At 38.0% G+C, this 19,077-nt stretch overlaps 1 protein-coding gene across 4 annotated transcripts in view; it reads left to right on the top strand.

Annotated features, from left to right (window-relative positions):
• The window catches only part of LOC135793685 (cysteine-rich motor neuron 1 protein-like), a 143,452-nt gene that overhangs the window by 58,194 nt on the left and 66,181 nt on the right, over nucleotides 1-19,077 (top strand). For 3 of the 4 annotated variants that reach the window (XM_065304745.1, XM_065304744.1, XM_065304743.1), the window contains exon 1: nucleotides 16,939-17,339. In XM_065304745.1, coding sequence (XP_065160817.1) covers nucleotides 17,288-17,339 — 52 coding nt within the window. In that variant the 5' untranslated portion in view covers nucleotides 16,939-17,287. Of the gene's footprint in view, nucleotides 1-13,807; nucleotides 13,858-16,938; nucleotides 17,340-19,077 lie in introns of those variants that run through there. The other variant, XM_065304746.1, reaches the window with a different exon arrangement.

The raw sequence follows: 19,077 nt of genomic DNA, 5'->3' as shown, positions 1-19,077 counted from the left end.
CGTGCTGTGTTGGATTCCCAACTGTTCTGAGTGAAGAGAAGTGGTTTTCGGATTGTTGAAGGTGCAAACCGAAGTGCTGTTTAATATTTTCTATCCTGGAGAAGTTTAGAAATTCAAATAATAGTTATTTATGCATTAACTCCACTGGCTTAACATTAAAATGCAATTTCATGACAAATGTGTCCAATTTTCTTTTCAATTGAAAAAGTTAATTATTTTCGTTGTTTTGAATCTGACAAATCGAATTTATGCTGCAATATTTATTTACTACTTTTATTTTTGTGCAACAAATAAAGTCGATAAATTCAGTGGTGTTTGCGGTTGAAACATTGTTTTCGTTTTGAATCGAAAATCAAATGTGTAAATTGAATTTATTGTAATATTCTCATATTTGTACTGATTTTTCGCAACCAAACACAATAATTTGTTAGCACACAAAAAAGGCGTCGTACTTAAATACAGAATCTCCGGGCGTGAGGCCAAAGGATGGCGAAGAAAAATAGAAAAAGTTTTCCATGAATAGGAAATAATGAAAAGGATTTGCTCTTCCCGCAGGACGCGCCGGAATGACAATGAATACGCGTCTATATTCATTAGAAAACCCTCCGGGGCAGTGTCTCTATACGGACCCTTGACAGTGCGCCAGCACATTCGCGTTCCTGTTGTCGTTTGCCGTTCCAATTCCCGTTTGAGCATTCTTTTCGCATTTCGAATGTCGCCCGGATGTTGCGAGTTGCGACTACCAACCCGCACTTATTCCAGACGACGATGGCTTTATTTGTGCCCTCAACCCTGCCAAATCGACGTAGGTACTTCAAAAACAAATGAAACATTCATTTTAATTGTTGGTTTTATTAAAATTAGTACACATATTAAGTACTTGATATTATCGATTGTGTAGCGTCGCGAATTTTTGCGCGAGTGTTAATCATGTAAACATTGGAATGAATACATCTTAGCAAACATGTAGCCTTCCATCTTACTATTTATGTGACGTCCATGCCTTTTTATATATTTATTTTATTATTATTATTTTTTATATTTTAGGTGAGTGAAAACTGTAAGTTGTTTGGAAGTGAAGCTGTGCAACATTAATTTGACGCCAACATCACATTTTCGGTGAGTTTTTCTACTTGAATACAAATGGTACTCCCGAAGGAGCTTTTGACACATTAACAACGTTGATTTTTCGAGAGGCAGCGGGGTCGCGCGCGTAATATTACCGAATGGTACGTTGGTTTTTCTTGCGCGAGGAGCGTTGGCACTCGACGCGACCGCATTTGCTGGCACTCGGATGCGGCTACAGCGCACACCGCTCTCTATCATTTGTCATAGTAAGTGCGAGCTGAAGTGTAAGTACTTCGGCTGTTCATGTGCGGAAACCAAAACGTGCTGCGTCGGAATTCGCACATTTTCCAAGCGCGCAAACACTGCCAACAATGTCGTGCAATGGATACTTTACTCATCGAAAACTTTAGCGCTTCTGATAAACTCGTAAAATTACGTAATTATAAACAGGAAATGTTGATTCAATCTAGCAAACTTTTTTTTTACATCAACAACTTTTAGGGTTAGCGAACTTTGTAATCATTTTGCAAGTTTTCTATCACTCAGTTAAATGTGGCCTGTGCGGTTGGATGCAGATTTGTACGTTGACATTTTGTGCTACATTTACTACCTTTGCATACAACGGAAAAGAGGATCCGCGGCGATGAGGCTGACTGTGCGGAATTTATGAGCTTGCGTTCTATGCCGTTTTCATAGATTCATACAGTTCATTTCGCCCGAGATGGATCACAGAGGACAAAGCGGTCGATGCGCTCCATTCATGCGCTTTATTCTTTTCGCGGTTTCCGTGCGTGCAGTTCCGCTAAATGGCGAAATGTTTGCCTTGCAGAAAGAACTCTTACAAACTACGCCTGGTTACATAAAAAGGTATTACATATATTGAAGTGCATACAATCATGACCTATTTACCTACCGGCAACCATAATAAACAGTTTTTCCTCTCAATAAAATTGAGTAACGTAATAGTTTAAACATGAGTATTTAAAAGCAAATAATAAAACTTTTGTTCCATAAGTAAAACGTGCGCCGTCGCTACCACCGCTACGTGGAATTTATGAGCATTAAAAGTTTGTTTGTAGGAATTGAATTGAGTTTTAAAATAGACGATAAATTGAAAGCGACGAGTTCGTTCAAAGCATAATTTTTTCTCCGTGCACGCCCAGGATAATAGATGAGAGGGAAATTGAGAATGAAAAGAAAATAAAACGCGCCCTTAATGCTGTTTCAAACTTTAACGTCGCGCACGCCAAATAACGCGATTTGCTTCAATCCGACAATCGAACAATTCCGTAACTCATGTGATTGTTTCAAATGTTAAATTGTCTCTAAAATTTTTTACTGTCACGATCAAAATCAAAGCTCCGAATTTTATGCACCATTCGCGTAATTAAATCTTGTTTCCTTTCCTTTACACTTTACACTTGTATGGGGAGTATTCTATTTATTAAATGGTTTTACTGTTTGCGAAAGTGCAACGATGAGTTATTTCGTAATTTGGATCTACAAGTGTGCAACATGTAGTGAAATCAAATAAATTGGAGACTTGGAAGCAACATATAGTCAAGTGGTATGCATACGAATGCGTTGACAAACGAAAGCGGTCTCTTTAATGAACACCCCTGCGCATCCAACTACTCGCTCGTGATGGTAGAGGGCTGGCAACGCTGAGGCGGCTGCTCATTAATTAAACTGGTTGGTGACTTTGTCACCCTCCCGGTCGTAAACTTCCACCATTTAGTATCTTGTTTTAGTAAGCAAAAAACAAATAAATGTGTGTGTATGCTTTCTAGATAACCACACCGTTTAATTTTTTTATTATTATTAATTGAAACGAAAAAGTGAAACTTTTTCTTGATTTTTAAATTTTTTTCTTTCAATTTTGACTTGAAATTTTTATGTGTACGTTTTATTTGAACAATATCTACTCAAGTTGAAGATTCTGGTAGAAAATATAGCAATAGCATGTTGCTGGTTTATATAGATTACATTTTTTGCCTCTTTCATTCTATTTCCGGTTCACATAAAATGTTTATTTAGAACGTTCGGATGGTGTTGTTGCACATCTGCCGTGCGGCGGTAATTTGGCGAACCCTAGAGGAAAATTACTCATTGTGCGCGGCTCCCAATCCACCGGCTCCACCACCGCAGCGCTATACTGTTCCGTCTCACACCACCGAACCAACCAACCTGAGCGCGAACTTCTTCACGTTGTTGCTTGCGCTCGGATGCGCCACGCCGCCTGCTAGCGCTGAAAAGCTTTCTAAAACGCAACCTAGAGAAAAGTATAAAATATAAGGTGAAGTAATAGCGAGTGCATTGTAAACAAGAATCTAGGATGCCTTTCAATGGTTTTTCCAAACGAAAAACTTTGCCCGCGCGCGTCGACGTACGAAATTGTTACGCCCGGCGAGCCTAGGAAGCCGAGGAAAGCGCCAAGTGGTACACTTATATGTATTCCGAACGTGTTTCATCTTCACTTCTCGCACATCTCGCACATAGCGGCGGTGGATAGATGCTAGATACAACACAATCTTGCGTTAAGACACCCTGGCGCGCGGACCTGCTCATCAGTCCGCGCACAATGGGGTCGCTCATAACAAAAAGCCAGCTGAAGTAGCTGCCCGTCTTCAATTTTGAGTGGCGGAGTAATGAAATACCTCATTCCTTTAGCAACAGAAAGAAACAAAACTTTCGGAACTTATGTTTTCTAAGCATATCGCACATCGACTGACAACAGAAAATAAATGTATCGGAAAATCAGCAATAAATCAATCAATATCGGGATTAGATATTTAGTAGCTGCGATCATAAAAGTTTTAACTAGGCTTATTATTTTCTGAGAGCGTAGACAGGGTAAAACTTCACCATTCAGCTATAAAATTCATTCGAATAAAAAACACAAGCGGAAGTATTAAAGTCTCCCAGAAGCGTGAATTATGACAACGGGGTGGGGAGTTCTCTTTTTTTTTTTTCAAACAGTGCGTGGCGCGCTTTTTACGACCGAACACACTCGAGCATCCCCATTTATGGCATCTTAGGCGCGTAATAATTTCATGGTAAACGATAACACCCCACTCTCATGCGAAGCGGTAATATAGTCTTTTACGGCCCGACAATAATGGACATAAATAAAACTGGAACGATATTCAAATAAAACATTAAAAAAATACGGGGGGTACAGACGTTATATTAACTTGGATTTATGGGTCTGCGCCAAGGTGGGATTATGTTCACATTTATATTTTATCACTCAAAATTGACCGGTGTTAAAATACGCTTTGGGATTTATTAAGTAAAATGGAAATTTAATCAATTTTCAGGCATTAATGTTTAATCGGTTTTTACAAATGGACTATCATTATAGGTAGTAAAATGCGATTTAAACTCAGTTTTATCAAATCTAAAAATTTATTTCTGTGCGAAAATAATAGAGAAAAAGCTTGCCAAGTTTACAGAAAAATATAAATTATACTAACAAAATAATTGATTACCGTATCATCCCATTCGTGTTTCATTTATCACAGCATTACTAACAACTCATTTAATTTGTTCCGCACGCACTTCCACGCGTGGTTTTTGGGTAACATCTAAAAATAAAGCCATCGATTTAAGCGATTGTGTTTTCGTGATGTTTCATTAGTCCGCTGCCAAAATTCTGGGCTCTACGACTCCGCCGCAGCGCGTAGCTTTTTTAATATTCGACGTAATTAATGAACGGCCTTATCCTTTGCCGTCAGGCCTCATTGTTCCATTCCTCACCTGTCAGATCACACGTAATAATCACGGCGAACACGCCAGCCATGCTTCTGGCACCTGAACGAAGGCAGAAAGGATTTGCGTACATTTATTTTAAATGTCTCCTTGATAAGTAGTCATTTGTACGCGGATTTTTACCGGCGCTTACAACAAACAAACGCATTTTGACTACAACGGAAGGATGGTAGGGAACGGGGCTGGGATTAATTCACGATCGAAATAATCCTGCTACGCCAGCCACCAAACAGAAACAAGGTGAAGGAAATTCAAGTCGAGGGGCAAATGGTGGAGGCGCTGGCAGAAGCTGAGAAAATGCTAAACAATTCGGGGACAAAACGATTATGGAAGCAGAGGCTCGATTACATTGCGAATTGTGACTTTTCCTATTATACCCTCTAACAAAACCTGGTGTTTTCTTGGGTTAGTATAACATAAAGAAAATCACAATAAAAAAACACGCGATTTGCACAGTCAAAAACTGTATAAACCTGATTTTATTAGGATAAACATTTAAATTTAAATCAGCTGTTACGATGACAACCTGTACAATATAAATTTGAATGTAAGCACATGAAGTTCGAAAGGGCAAGCTTGGATGTTCGGATATGCGCATATTCGTTGTATTGGGCTGGTGCGGAAGGATGTGAATATAATAGGCGAGCGGGGCAAACAGACGTGTGTACAAATGGCGAAGGAGCCGGGCGTGCGCGCGCGGCGCGTATTAATTACCGAATAGTTTCCAGCATGTCATAATTAATTGCGCGCCCTTAAGGGATTGCTTCAATTCAGCGCGCTAAATGTGCGCGCTCCTTCGGGGCAAACGAATGAATGCGCCGGCATGCCACGCACACATTGTTATCGTCGATTCGCGGCCTTCTCCGAAATGAATCTTATGGCTGATAGTTTGGGAGTATCATACTCGTATTATGTACTTGACTCGTACACTAGCGGGTAGATTAAAGCGTAAACTAAATATGTTGCGATAAGTAAATATTTATCAGATTTATCTTGAAATTCTACTGTTTTAATTAAATGTTTATATTATAAATTATTTAGAAATACTTAAAATCTTTTTGATGGTTTAGTTTTAGTTTTCAATTAGAATATTAAATATTAGTCGTAGTGGAATTGAATATTTTCCAACTTTCTACATAATAATAGAACGTTAATACTATAGGACAGTTCAGTGTTGGTTGTGTGTCATGATTTCATTCATTTTCCGACTAGCCGGGTCATAGGTTGAATCCATATAGTTTTAAACTACGCCGCACTGGAACTCGAACGAGAGTTTGAAATACATGATTTTCGTTTTGCCAAAATCCAGTCTAGCAGTCCGCGAAGTTTGGCACACGGTCGCGCCTGCTCTCGAATCCTATTTGATCCTGAATGGTGGCGTGTAATTTAGCGACTTTGCGCATTAGCATATCTATTGTCTTGCGGAATAATATAGAAAGCTATTACAAGCGAGGAAGCTGGGTGGCAGGGCATGGGCGGCATGCAGGCGTACAAGCATAGGTCCGGCCACAATTATTTATTTTGTGGTTTTGCACCGACACCGGCAAGCTTTACGAGTTTGGGGAATTGTAGAGGTCTGGAGTTGTGGAGAGTTGTATGCGCGCGTTGCGGTGAGTTTTCGTAAAATTTTCGCACTCTCCGTGTACGCTCGTCAAGTGGCTGAGTGGCCGGTTTTAGTGGATTCAGCGGAAGGTGTGTTTGCTACGCTGCAGAATGCGGTGTCTGGATGGCCAAAGCGGTGTCGCGGTTGAAAGTTCTGCTCGATTTAGGAGTAGGTGTTAAGCGTAAGACACCTAGTTTTAGCTGATTGTGGTTTACAGAATGAATGTAAGTACATTTTAAAGTACTCACTTCAGAATACAAGATAAAACACAGATTTAACAACATTCTGTATTTCTAAAACATGCGTATATTTTTAAGATATAGGAATGAAGGAAAAATTTTGATAGGAAGTTTTTTTATTAAATATATTTTTTGGAAAGATTCTGCGACCATCTACTGTAGTAAATTTAACATTTTACAACAGATAGTTTCATTACATTCTCCACTATCTAAAATAACATTTTCTATCCGTGTATTCTGATTCAATTTATTTAAAATAATGCAAATACAAAAATCTAAATGTAAATTTTTTGATTATGTTCACTTTTTTTTACTTTGTGTAACAAGACGGTACTTTCTTATCCTTAATGAGTAATTAATCACAAAAAGTACCCTCAACCTAACACAATTCTTAGCAGATAATGTTCTTGCAGATTCATGAGAGATACTCCCCCTTCTTTTTTTGTGCGTAATTAAAAACGTTTACATTTAGGCGGTCTTCATAAAAAAACACCATTAAAATCACTCTTAAATGAAAAGAGAAAATAAAAAAGAAACACATTGTACGCAAACTCTGCGCCTAAAGTGCAAACAGTTTTAATCCACTATAAATTATTTCAAGTGCGCTCGCCCATCGCTTAATTATTATTTTAATGAAATGCATGAAAATACTTGAGGAAAATTGTAGGGAAATATTTCGAGCCTGGAGAGTGATTTTGAAAATATGCAGGGGCGTAGATGTATTGCGGATGCTGCTGCTGTTGAAGGGATGTGCGGATGCAAATGAACGCCATGGAAGAAAAATCCCATTTCCCATTTGCATTAGGTCTTTATGAATTTATTGGACCGTGATGTAAATAAATTATGCGAGGGACTGCGTCTTCCTAGCGCATCTAGTATATTTTAGCGGCAACATCTTTTGATATATTTGTTCGAAGCATCTTTCCATTTGTCAGTAATTTACTCTACTGTGGTGAGTTTTTGCATGGTTTGCTCAACAAAAGAGAAGTGAAATGCTAATGTGAAGAGCATAAAACAATAGAATTTATGGATGAAAACAATAAATTCGCTAAGAAACTGGCAAAAACTGTTAAAGAGAATTTTATGTTAATTGGAAAAATATTGCTTTGATATTCGATTCGTATAGTTTTGCACAGCAAAAAAAATTGCAATTACATTTTTCAATTATGCGCAAAGCTTACACATTGCAAACGGATCAATCGAGCAAAAAACACTTCTAAAGAGAAAACGTGCATATAGAAAAAGTAAATAATTTTGTTTCATGCCATTGCAGCGCATGCAAAATACGCTGACACAGCTAGTTGCAACCGCAAGGGCGTTTTTTAATTAAATTTTATTTCGTAATTGAAATATTTCAAAAAGCGCGGATAATGAAATCGCGCAGGAACGCGTGTTTGTGTATGCACGCGCGCGGAAAACCAACGAGGCCGTCGCGTCGGTTTTACCTTTGCCACAGCCGCCCTGACTCTCTCTGCACACAGGTGTATACAATATTTTCTCGCGCCTGCACCTTTCGACCATTGCAATGCCTTTTCAGGCGGCAGTGATAATACACTTGAAATGCGCGCATACTGACAAGCGGCATAACTAGATTCATGTAAATGCGCGGCCTACAAAGAGTCGTACGTGGAAATTTCGTGTGGAATAAAGTGCTGTATGCATAACTACGCCGGCGCATTTTACGCAAAAATTAACGCAAATACGATTTTCCCTTTCGCGTCGTTTGATAAAAGCATTAAGGCGCGCGCGCAAATGTTTTACGTTTTTATCTCCAGTACGCGTTATCATCCGCGGCGATTTCCGGAAATGTTGTGTGCATGCTCTTGGCTTGCCGCTCGGGCACACCGGACGCACGCCGGTGAAGAAGTAAAAGAGGGAAAGTTAAATTAAGTACTTTTGAATTTGTTGTTTTTGGCAAAGGCGGTGCTTAAAATAATAATCTGGAAACGAATCAAACTTTTGATCGAATTTTCAGGCGTGTGCGTAATCATTTCAATGTTTGCGATACGCGTAATCAAAGCTGAGAGACTAAAGAAGAGATCGCGAGACAACATTTTGCGAAAATCTCAACACGTTTTTGCCCACGCAGAACACAAAATTTTGGTTTGGAAATTGGGCTGGGCGGCAAAGTGGGTGAAAATTTGCATACAAATTACACTTTCAGCAAAAAACAAATAAAATTGTTGTCTATTTCATGCACAGCATATTTATTTATTCGCACCATATTGATATTTCAGCAAAAATTGCAATTATTGGCATTTCTTAAATAAATATTTGCGTAATGCATCTGTTGCAATATTAACGATTTTGCAAACATAAATTGATTTTCCGGACGAGTGCAGAAGTGTTGTTTATAATTCGTATCAGGAATGATATTAGTTTTTTTTAATACATGTGCTTCAATTAATTAATTTAGTAAACGAAAAAATTGTTGTTATTAATAGATGCGTAGGAGGTAATTAGAGCAAATGTAATTTTATACATTAAACCGGCAAATTTATAAAATTAGTCTTGCATTGTAATTATCTAATCGATTTTAATTACTTAATTATCAAACTTCGTACGGTCTCAGGATCGGCGTGGGGCGTCACGGTGACTTCGGGTTCCATTTTCTTTAATGGGATATCTAGTAATAGAATAGATACATTAAATTTACTAATAACGTAATTATCGTTGACGTTTCGATCGACTTTCCGTGTAACGGGATTTTCGATTTCAGTCGGGAATGCTATTAGTTGGGATCGAAGGGTTTTCCCATTAAACTAATAAAATTGAATTATCTATTCCATTAAAATTGGACATATTATCTTATCTCGTTAGATATTCCCTTTCTACTAACTTGTCGTTTAAGACAATTTGTTTTCTGTCTTTGTGTGCTATTAAAACGCAATTAAATGCCTTTAAAAAATATATTTAGAGATATTACTGATGATATATTACATGTACATCCAAATGCATTGTGGTTAGGAGACATCTGCTGCAACACATACAAATAGATCATGGCGAAGAACTTGGGTTCAGTAATTCCATAGCACTTTTAGATTAAATTGCGTTTTCTCTGTATAAACTCGTGTAGTAGTTCTGCGCATCGCCAAGTAGTATTTCAGAGAGCACTTTACAAGGCGCCAAACCGATGCCCGCAAACCCGCAAGCGACCCAAAATGTAAATGACATGTAACATGGCGAGCATGCCGTCGCATCGACGATAATTTGTCGACGACAAAGGCGGCTGGAAGTAAATCATTCCCAATAACAAATGTGTTACTACTTCTCACTCATGAGTTCACTACTAGAGGCTCTAAATGGTCCTAAGTGTCCCTAATTGGTTGATATTAATAATCCCGACCACTATCAAATCAATAACAAAATTTTGTTATCATAGGTGGTAAGCTTTATGATTCTCGGCTATGGCAACACGCCGTCTATCTATCTCGGTTCTTTCTTTCTGCGGCAAAGGTTGTCCTTGGAAGTGCTACTACCCTGCCGGTCTTGTTTGGTGGTGCAAGTGTCTAATGTAATTTCCTCGGGACGTGCTCACGTCCGCTTCCTTCGCGCCGCGTCCGCCGATCCGCTCCTCTGCGCGCACGTCCGTGCTGCTTTTCTCGGCCCGGCTGCGCCGCTCACGGCCCTCAAAGAAAACCGCCACGCCGCCAAGATCAACTATATTACATCTTTAAAAGGGGCGACGCACAACTTTACAATTATTAGTTGGAAACGGCGGCTGAGCACCACTCAAATGCTCGTTTGGCGATACGTGCGTCCTTAGACCACTTCGCAAAGCAAATGCAGGCTAACCGGACGGGGTGCATACGCTTTCAAAGTGCTTTGAAGTGTCCGGTGGTGATTTTGGAATAGGAATGCTCAAACGCTGACGGCGAACTGTAATTAAGTGTTCTAATGGTCCTTTACTGGAAGTCCAGTGACATTGACAAGCGTTTAAATAACTGTCCTTTTTAAAAAATTACTGATTAATCAATATTTTCGTCACGGTATTCCCGTGCAGCAACCTGCTATAATTAGACGTGATGTTGTTTGATAATAATTATAAAATTAAATAGCTTTGCGAGGCGCGAGTTGTACGTCCGGGATGACTTTTAATTAGTGAGATGTCTTAATGAAAACAGGAAAGGTCTATAATTAGCTCATTCTGCATCATTCTCGCGTCCTTTTGGCGCCTCCACCAATGGTTTATTCAGTTTATTCACTTTGATGAAGTTTTAAACACAACGAATGTAATTAACATGCAAATATGATACGAAATTAATTCCTGCAATAAAAAATAAACTGGTGGTTCTGTGTAAAATATATTTTTAATTAAAAAAAACATAGCATTGACCTCGTCATATTTTATTTTGTTCGGTTAATATTTTTTAATTTCCTACCCGCCAAGCTAGGTATTACCTTAAGTGCGGCTTGATGAATGTGCCACTATTTGTCTTCGCATGGCCGATGTAGTTTTTGCATGCAATTCACGCCGAAAACGATTTATCAAATTCGATTGCATTCGCAACGCGCGCGCATAGATCCCAGGCAAGGCTCTGCCTTTGCGATTCGAAAGGCGCAAAGATGACCTAGTGCGATCAAGAAAGTCAAGCGACGGTCCGCGGTTCTCGATTGTGCTCTCTCGCCGCAACTTCGGGCCTCATTATTCCCCAACGGCCCCAAACGCACGGATCACACACACCCAGGCGTGATCTTGAGGTTAAACGAAATTAATCTTCATATCTCATGTCGGCTTTAATCGACACACACGCATGCGAACCCGAAAACAAAGTCGCGCGTAATTTATGGGCCAATAATGTGCGCATTTGTGTTTGAGAGTCTATAGAGAGTACACCGTGCGTGGCACTAATAATATATTGGGAAAAATTCGATTTTGATTTGCACGACGCGAGAATAATCCGACGGACAATTTTATTATTGTGCCGGGATTGAAATATAAATCAGCGTGTTTCAATTTGCTCTGATTTTAAAGCGATTTTTCATGTGGAAGCTATTGACGCAATTTGGCATTTAACTTTTGAAATATGCATTTTATATCGGAACATATCATTGCGGCATTGATGTATGTGTTAATCAATATGCAAAAAGAGTAAATTGCTTGCGCTGTATTAATACTTAATATTTAGTTACGTTGGAAATAACAGGCCGTCGTGCTTAGTAATTTCCAACACCAAGTACCTACTTGAAATAGAAAATATGCAATAAACATAAACATTTTACACTTGAATAAAATACAATACAATATTAAATCCTACTTCTCTATAACTTACTTAAGATAATGATAAGGAATAACGCAAAATGAAACAGTAAACTTCAACAATAGATATAAGTTTGATTTAACCTTTGAAGTCGTATGTAGTTGAAAGTACCGGTGATGCTGACAATGCCGTCGCCATAAATAGACAAGTCTGAAGTGCATTAAGTTTAATGAAACTATCGCACTCGAAACTCGCCGCCTTTTGTGATTCTCGCGCAGTACACGCGCGCGCCTCCACCTTTTATTTCCTGCCATTTGCTGCCACTGGCTATACACTCAGACGTCAGTCTGTCTATTGGCGCACGCTGGTGTCTTTGCGGAAAAGCACAGATAGAAAAGATCGACACCGAGATTTATATCAAAATCACGCTTGACCTGCGCCAAGACCTGCGCTAAAGTGCGTTCATTGCTCCATTGGTGGATTGGATCACAGATTCTACGACGGGGAAATGTTCCACAATGAGCGTAAACGAAGTACGAAGTTACGAAGCACATACACTCTAGGTGTACGGGCGTGTACGGAGTTTCAAGTTGCTTATCACCAGACAGACGAGCTACTCACACTTGTGTTTAGCTTGACGTGAATGTGGACAGACCATCGGCATCGGCTTCGCCTCGAGAGACGAAAGCTATGCGCCATGTGTCTGCGAAAACCGTTCGGATTCGACGAGGCACATCGAGACGTGGTTAGTTATTGCAAATAATAAATATAATTTGTTCGTGCGAGCAGTTTAACACTGTCAATATTATCTTAATGAATACTCCGCTGAGAGTAATAATACGTGAGCCTGGTGTAATTTTCCACGTGTAGTTTGAAATGTGATGTAAGAAACTATTTTTGTAGGTATTCAAATATTATTAATAATGTTTACGTAAACTAGGAGAGCTTAAAAATAAATTGTGTTTTTGTTCCGGATTATAAGCATTCTAAGCATCAGTTTTGCCATTTACTGGATGAAAAAAAGATCATTATTAGACATTTTCTACTATGCTGCACAGTTGAGTGTTTGCAGGAACGGAAGGACGAACGCTGCTTCTCGCAGCTTGAGAATGATGATGCTTTCCTTTCCATAACCCGTAGAGATATAATAATACTCCACCTTATTATATACGTTCATAGATATGAAGTGGATTTTGAGAAAGTCGCCCTGCCTGCGTGCATTAGTACATTAGCAGCTGAGCGAGACAACGTAATCAAGCTCTGGTCTTCTGGGCACGTTGATTAAGTTTTTTTCTCAGCGAACCGTGCAGTGGAAGCCGTAAAAAGGCGGAAAATATGGAAAAACGTTTTTGCAACATGTGTATACTAACATTATTTTTTTAATAAACACAACAGGAATAATTTTATAGAATTAATATTTCTTTGGTGTTTATGTTGTGGGAATAAAATAATATCTAATTGTTTGAAACAATTAATTGTTCAAATATCATTAATACTTTATCAATTAACCGCTTGAATAAATTGCTGAACATTAAACGAGCATTGACCACTCGAATGAAATTCATTTTAGAATACAATTTGACATTTACAATTTTATTTTTCGCATTGCAAATTGCATTAATGTCAATCACGTCGCTCGATGAGTTTGATGGAACTCGTCCGTTCTATCAGTCAATGTGGCGTATCACTAATCCAGTACATGCCACCATGATGATTGCTATTTTCATGCTGCACTAATTCAGCAGTTAGATTGATTTGCAATTACATTTTAATAATAGACTATATGATCGATGCATCAGTGATAAATGAATCCTTGCAAATAATTTGATATATTTTTACAAATCGTCATTACATTATTGCTATTGTTTTCACTAATAAAAAGTTGATGTAATAATTGTTTATTAAAATAAATAATTTTGTTGCAGCAACTTTGGCTGAACATCAAGGAATGGCATCGCCTGCAAATTTAATTAAGGTAAGATTAATTCTTATGTAATTAAAATATCTAACAGTAAACTTTATCGGAAAAAATGCGCATTATTAATCCTTCGAACATTTTTTCAACGCTTTTCTTGTCTCTAGAGTCTCTAGAGTTTCCGCTCTTGGTGCGGGTAAAGTTTCATCTGCAACTTTTGGTGGAAACCCTAGAAAACTTCGGTGCAATGTCGGCGTAGCTCTCGATTTTAATCAGTTCCGGCGCGTTTTTCTACAAATTGCATTCATTACGGGAACGACCACCGCAATGACTCTTTTAATTCGTATAACGACGCGGTTTGTGACCACACGGCGTCGTTACGTCGCGCCCGATTTTTATCCGACCTGTTGTTGCCAGTTGGAAATTTTAGCGCCATCGCCTCTACCGTTGCGAGCTTAATCGCATTTTTACCCATTTGTTCCCATTGTATTTGCATCTACCGTTTTTTTGCGTTCTTAATGAAGTCCTCGCGGAAAAATAGTTCTGATAAGATTGCAAAGCTAAATACACGTGACGCCATTATTCTATTAATTGCACTGCCTTAACTGTGTATATTTAACAGAGTTATTTAAAAATCCTTTTAATTACACACATTGTTTACATTGAAATGCAAGTTATGACTAAACAACTATTTTTAGTATGTATAACTTTTAGGACTAATTGTATTTTGGTAAACGTTTCCGTAAACATGAAGTTTTTATTCAATCTGAAACAATTTATGATATTTTAAACAATCGATACGATTCTCTATTTAAAAGTAAAGTGTAAGCCGCAATCGGTTGACTTCTTGCTTTCGTTTCCTGCACTCGGTGATAACTTCACCCGCGCGCCTACAAAAACACCTATAAATAAGACGTTTAAGTAGAAAGTGCATGAAAAAGAATCCTGGAATGAGATTCGAGCTAATTTAAGACTTCGATCCATGGCCAAGAAAAACACGTGGTTACATTGTCGTACACATTTACGTTTTCACCATTTCGACTCGGTTGAATAAGAAAACATTTCAAAATTGTTTTTTGTACAAACTGCATAAAATTAAAAATAACGTAGTACATTTTAATTGGTGCTCGTAAACATTCACAAAATATATTTTCCCCAATATTACCAAACAAACGTTTTAATATTAGTTTTAATTGTTCGCACTCAGTAATATAAAAAAAAACAGTATGCACTTTGAGAGCCGCAATTATTAAATAATATTAAATTTCATGCTTTTATCAATAAACTTTTAACAATTTTGTTATTTTATTGCCATCGTTATTACAAAACGTGCTTTATCATTGTGTAAGTATAAAAAAATGACTCTTTAAATTTTAGTAGTAGATACCAGGGTGTATATGTGCCATTATGCGAATGTAAATAGGTACTTACCTAAATGTTTTTTATGAGTAATTACAAAATGTAATTATTGAGAAATGGCTTCTCATACCGCGGGCCGCGGGTGTTGTTAATTTTTGCGAATAACGTTCCATCCTTACTCACGATAACACATGCGTTACCAATTTCGCGAATAACGGTTCTTTGAATTTTCCGCCGGCTGTCGCGCCGCATAATTACAATGCGCATGTATAATGCCGCCTGCACAAAAGTATTTCCTTATTCAAAGATAAATCCATCACGTTAGTTAAGTGCGAGTACTTCGAGTAAGTCTCAACTCGGATATTGGCACTTGCACAAATAGTAAAATTGACTTCACGCGCTCGCAACCACATTGAAAAAAATATGCAGGGGAATGTGAGTTTGCGTTTGATTATAATTTATGATTCATTTGCATAATTCAGTCGTGAACGTTAATTTATTACACACGGCAAATGAGCAAGAAGGCGATAACATTTTTCCGCCAAACATAAATTAGTTTTAATTAAAAGTTTGCTGCGTTCGGCGTTGAGTGGAGTGGAGCAATGTCGAGATTCATGAGTTTGGCAATTACCGGAGCCATGGCTGCAAATTTAATGTTAGTTTTGTTTTCGCGCAACAAGTCTTAGTTGACAGATATAATCTAAGAATGCGTAATGGTAAAATTTAGATTAAAACTTAATTTTTCATAAATTTGATTAATCAAGCGAAGTACTCCCAAAAATTAACAATTAAGAAATAAGTAACTAATTTTTTAGGTGCAAGTTAAATTATTGCCTTTGAGAAAAATAAATGGAATCCTTAATTTGGATAAAATTGTAAGATAATAAAGGTGGCTCAACATTATAATTCAATTTAATTCAAGCATGGTGCGCTAATAAATCTCCAAATCCGGTAAGATCGGCGAAGATCAGTAATAGTGCTAAAGCCTCGATACCAAGACAAATGGAAATCGCTAACATTCGTTTTGGAATTCACGCGCACAGTATAATTTCCGTGTGCTTCTTTTCGGCGGGACGCTTTTCCAACCGCTCGCTCGCGTTTTCTTTATTGCTTTTTCACGACTATTTTAATTTGAATATAAAAATCGCTGCCGTAAATTTCCGGAAACCACTAATTTTTATTGCGCGTTTACGTGTGCCGAATGTGAAAATGGCCTCCGCTTGCGCAAGGTTAGAAAATCCTTTACTCATGCAACGCGCTGCGCCAGTTTTATCGTGGGTAAGGTCGGATTGCATGAGCTTGTGATATATGCTGCAATGGTAAACACCGCCGGAGGAAATTTGATACAGAGAGTCTAAAATAAAGAAGTTAATAATAGTTAATAAATTAGTATGATAGAATATATTTGATCAATAATAACGTTGAGCAATCACTTGATTAGCTGCTAGGGACAATATTTACTTAACAAACTATCGAATCCAGCTAAAATGTGAATTTTCGATGCTTGTACTGCGATAATTTGATTGATTACCACATCGCAATTACATCCCCAAACTGCAGTGAACACTCAACTGGATTAAAAACATAAATTATATCATCTTTCGTGTTAGCACAACATTACACCGGTCAGGAATATTCGAGAAACTTGATGATGATGATGATTGAGAGTATAAAACCATAGGCAACCTATACACCATCGATAAGCGCATCGTTGCGCGCCTGCGTGTTGGTATAACGCGCTTGCTATAAGTCGCCTTAGCGCGCAAAACGTGCGAGGTGCGTTCAGTCAGTTCATGCTTCGGCTTGGCGCTGTGCGGACGTGTTTTTAAGTCACCCGAGTTAATTCCGGATCACACGTGCGATCACATTCGGTTCGCGAATTGTTCAGTCGTTTTCGGGTTTTCTCTTATCAAATAACCGGCGCTAGTAATTAATTAGACGCTAGAAACTATGAAACACCATCGTGAGGTAATATACCGGTTGCTTCCCAGTTGAAATATTAAGAGTAAAACGCGTCGAAGTAAAAATATTTCAGCGATATCAGGCTGTGATTGTGAAGATAACAAACAATAACAACAAACTGGTTCGCGTTCGCTTGCGCTATCACCTGTGACATTGCTTCAAAGTCAACATGGAATTGCGACTTCTTCTCGTTGTTGTCGCCTCGTTGCCGATAATAACAGGTGAGTGCCGCACGCGGAACCGACAGAATGCAAATTTATAGTCAATAATTTGTTAAGTCATAATGCGCTGTAATTCGCTCTGGCGCTCGTTGTTAATTGCGAGTTAAAAGTGCAAAGCGGGGCATTTTTTACGATTATGGTGTAATCGGAATGCGCGGTGCTGTATTCTATTCCCGAGTGTTGAGATGCAACTTGCACTTAAGTTTTTTATTCTTGAGCCTACGTGCGCATACAGCAGCAAAGCAAGCAGTTCAAAGTTCGTTTTTATTTCATGGCGGCGTTTTGATGATTCACACTGTTTATAAATACCTACATTTGTTCAGTGACACGTTAAATTTACGAGGTATTGTTTTGTTTTATCATAATTACTTTGTAATTTATTCATTTCTGGAAATAGATCGGTGTGCAGTTTTAATATATCATATGTTACGTTCTTAGGAATTATGCGCAAACCAATTAATACAGCAAACGATGCAGTTTAACGTTATATTACATAATAGTCCATAAAATATTATAATTTTTGAAAATGCATGTGATGCTACCATGTTTTATGTGTAATGAGGAAATTAACACACCCGGCAGGCATTATCACAGCCAAAATATGACTGTATAATTCGCCGCGACACATTTATTGATTTAACTGAACCCAAAATGACTATTAATTAAAACAAAACAAAGCAACTAAACTGATTGAAATATTAATTAACGTCGCATAATTATTATCCGTTTGGCGCATAATGGACTATAGAATTATCACAAAACGAGTTATTAGCTGTTAGTGTTATGGTTTTATTTGTTATTGTACTCAGTCACTGAATGTGAATGTTGACGCCATCCTAGAATAGCGAGTTTTCCAAACCGTTCAAAAAATAGGTAGTAAAATTTTACACAAACTGGAATCTCAGGAATGTGGAGATAACGTAAGCAGAAAAAATAACAATATTACGGAGAAACATGTACAATCTCGACTTTGTAATTATTTTGCAATGGAGCACTATAGTTCTCTACTTTTATATTTACCGTTTGATAAGAAATTTTATTACGATAACATTTTTTACAGACCATTAATCGAAGTAATTGTTCACCTCGTGCGTAAGTTTCTCAGGTATTTGTCATTCTCAGCTCAAAAAAACTTGTACTCATTTATCTCAATGATTTCTTATTTTTTATTCCTGGTTTTGCAGCGAAGTCTATTTTTAGCGTGTTATATAGCAATGCTAATATTAATAAGCTTGAATAAACATGTTTGTGGTGTGTCTAGTTAGTAAAGAATTATCCCAGCTTCGCAAGCCGAAAGAGAGTAATTGACGGTCTTTAAAGCTAATTGTCGTAAATTTTAATGAATTAATTTGCGGGCGACTACAAAGGCATTCTACCCGTATATGGGATTCAACTCATTGAGCGGCGCGCGCGCGTGTAACGTGCATGACCTTTACCACGTTGATGCGTGTTCGCGAACGATATGTCATCTGTCACGCGCCATGTGCGAGAATCGGTTATAAATATGGAGCATATTTAGAAATATCGTACGCATGTTATACATATTATATCAAGTACAAGCAGCTTTGTGCAGAAAAGCATATGTGCAATTATTGCGTGGATGGCGGATGTATTTATTGAGTTGACATTGACATTGACAGATATCGTACTTCCGATTGCATAATTCATATCAGCTAATATATATTATATTATACTCGTATATTTTTTATTACATTACATTTAATTTTTACCCAATTCA

This window comes from Atheta coriaria, unplaced genomic scaffold (genome assembly GCF_025399875.1).
Source record: "Atheta coriaria isolate IRGN ID8LTWV9N9 unplaced genomic scaffold, Caltech_Dcor_3.1 hic_scaffold_6_pilon, whole genome shotgun sequence".
In the NCBI taxonomy this organism is placed as follows: Eukaryota; Metazoa; Arthropoda; class Insecta; order Coleoptera; family Staphylinidae; genus Dalotia; species Dalotia coriaria.
This window is presented reverse-complemented; position numbering and strand designations above follow the sequence as displayed.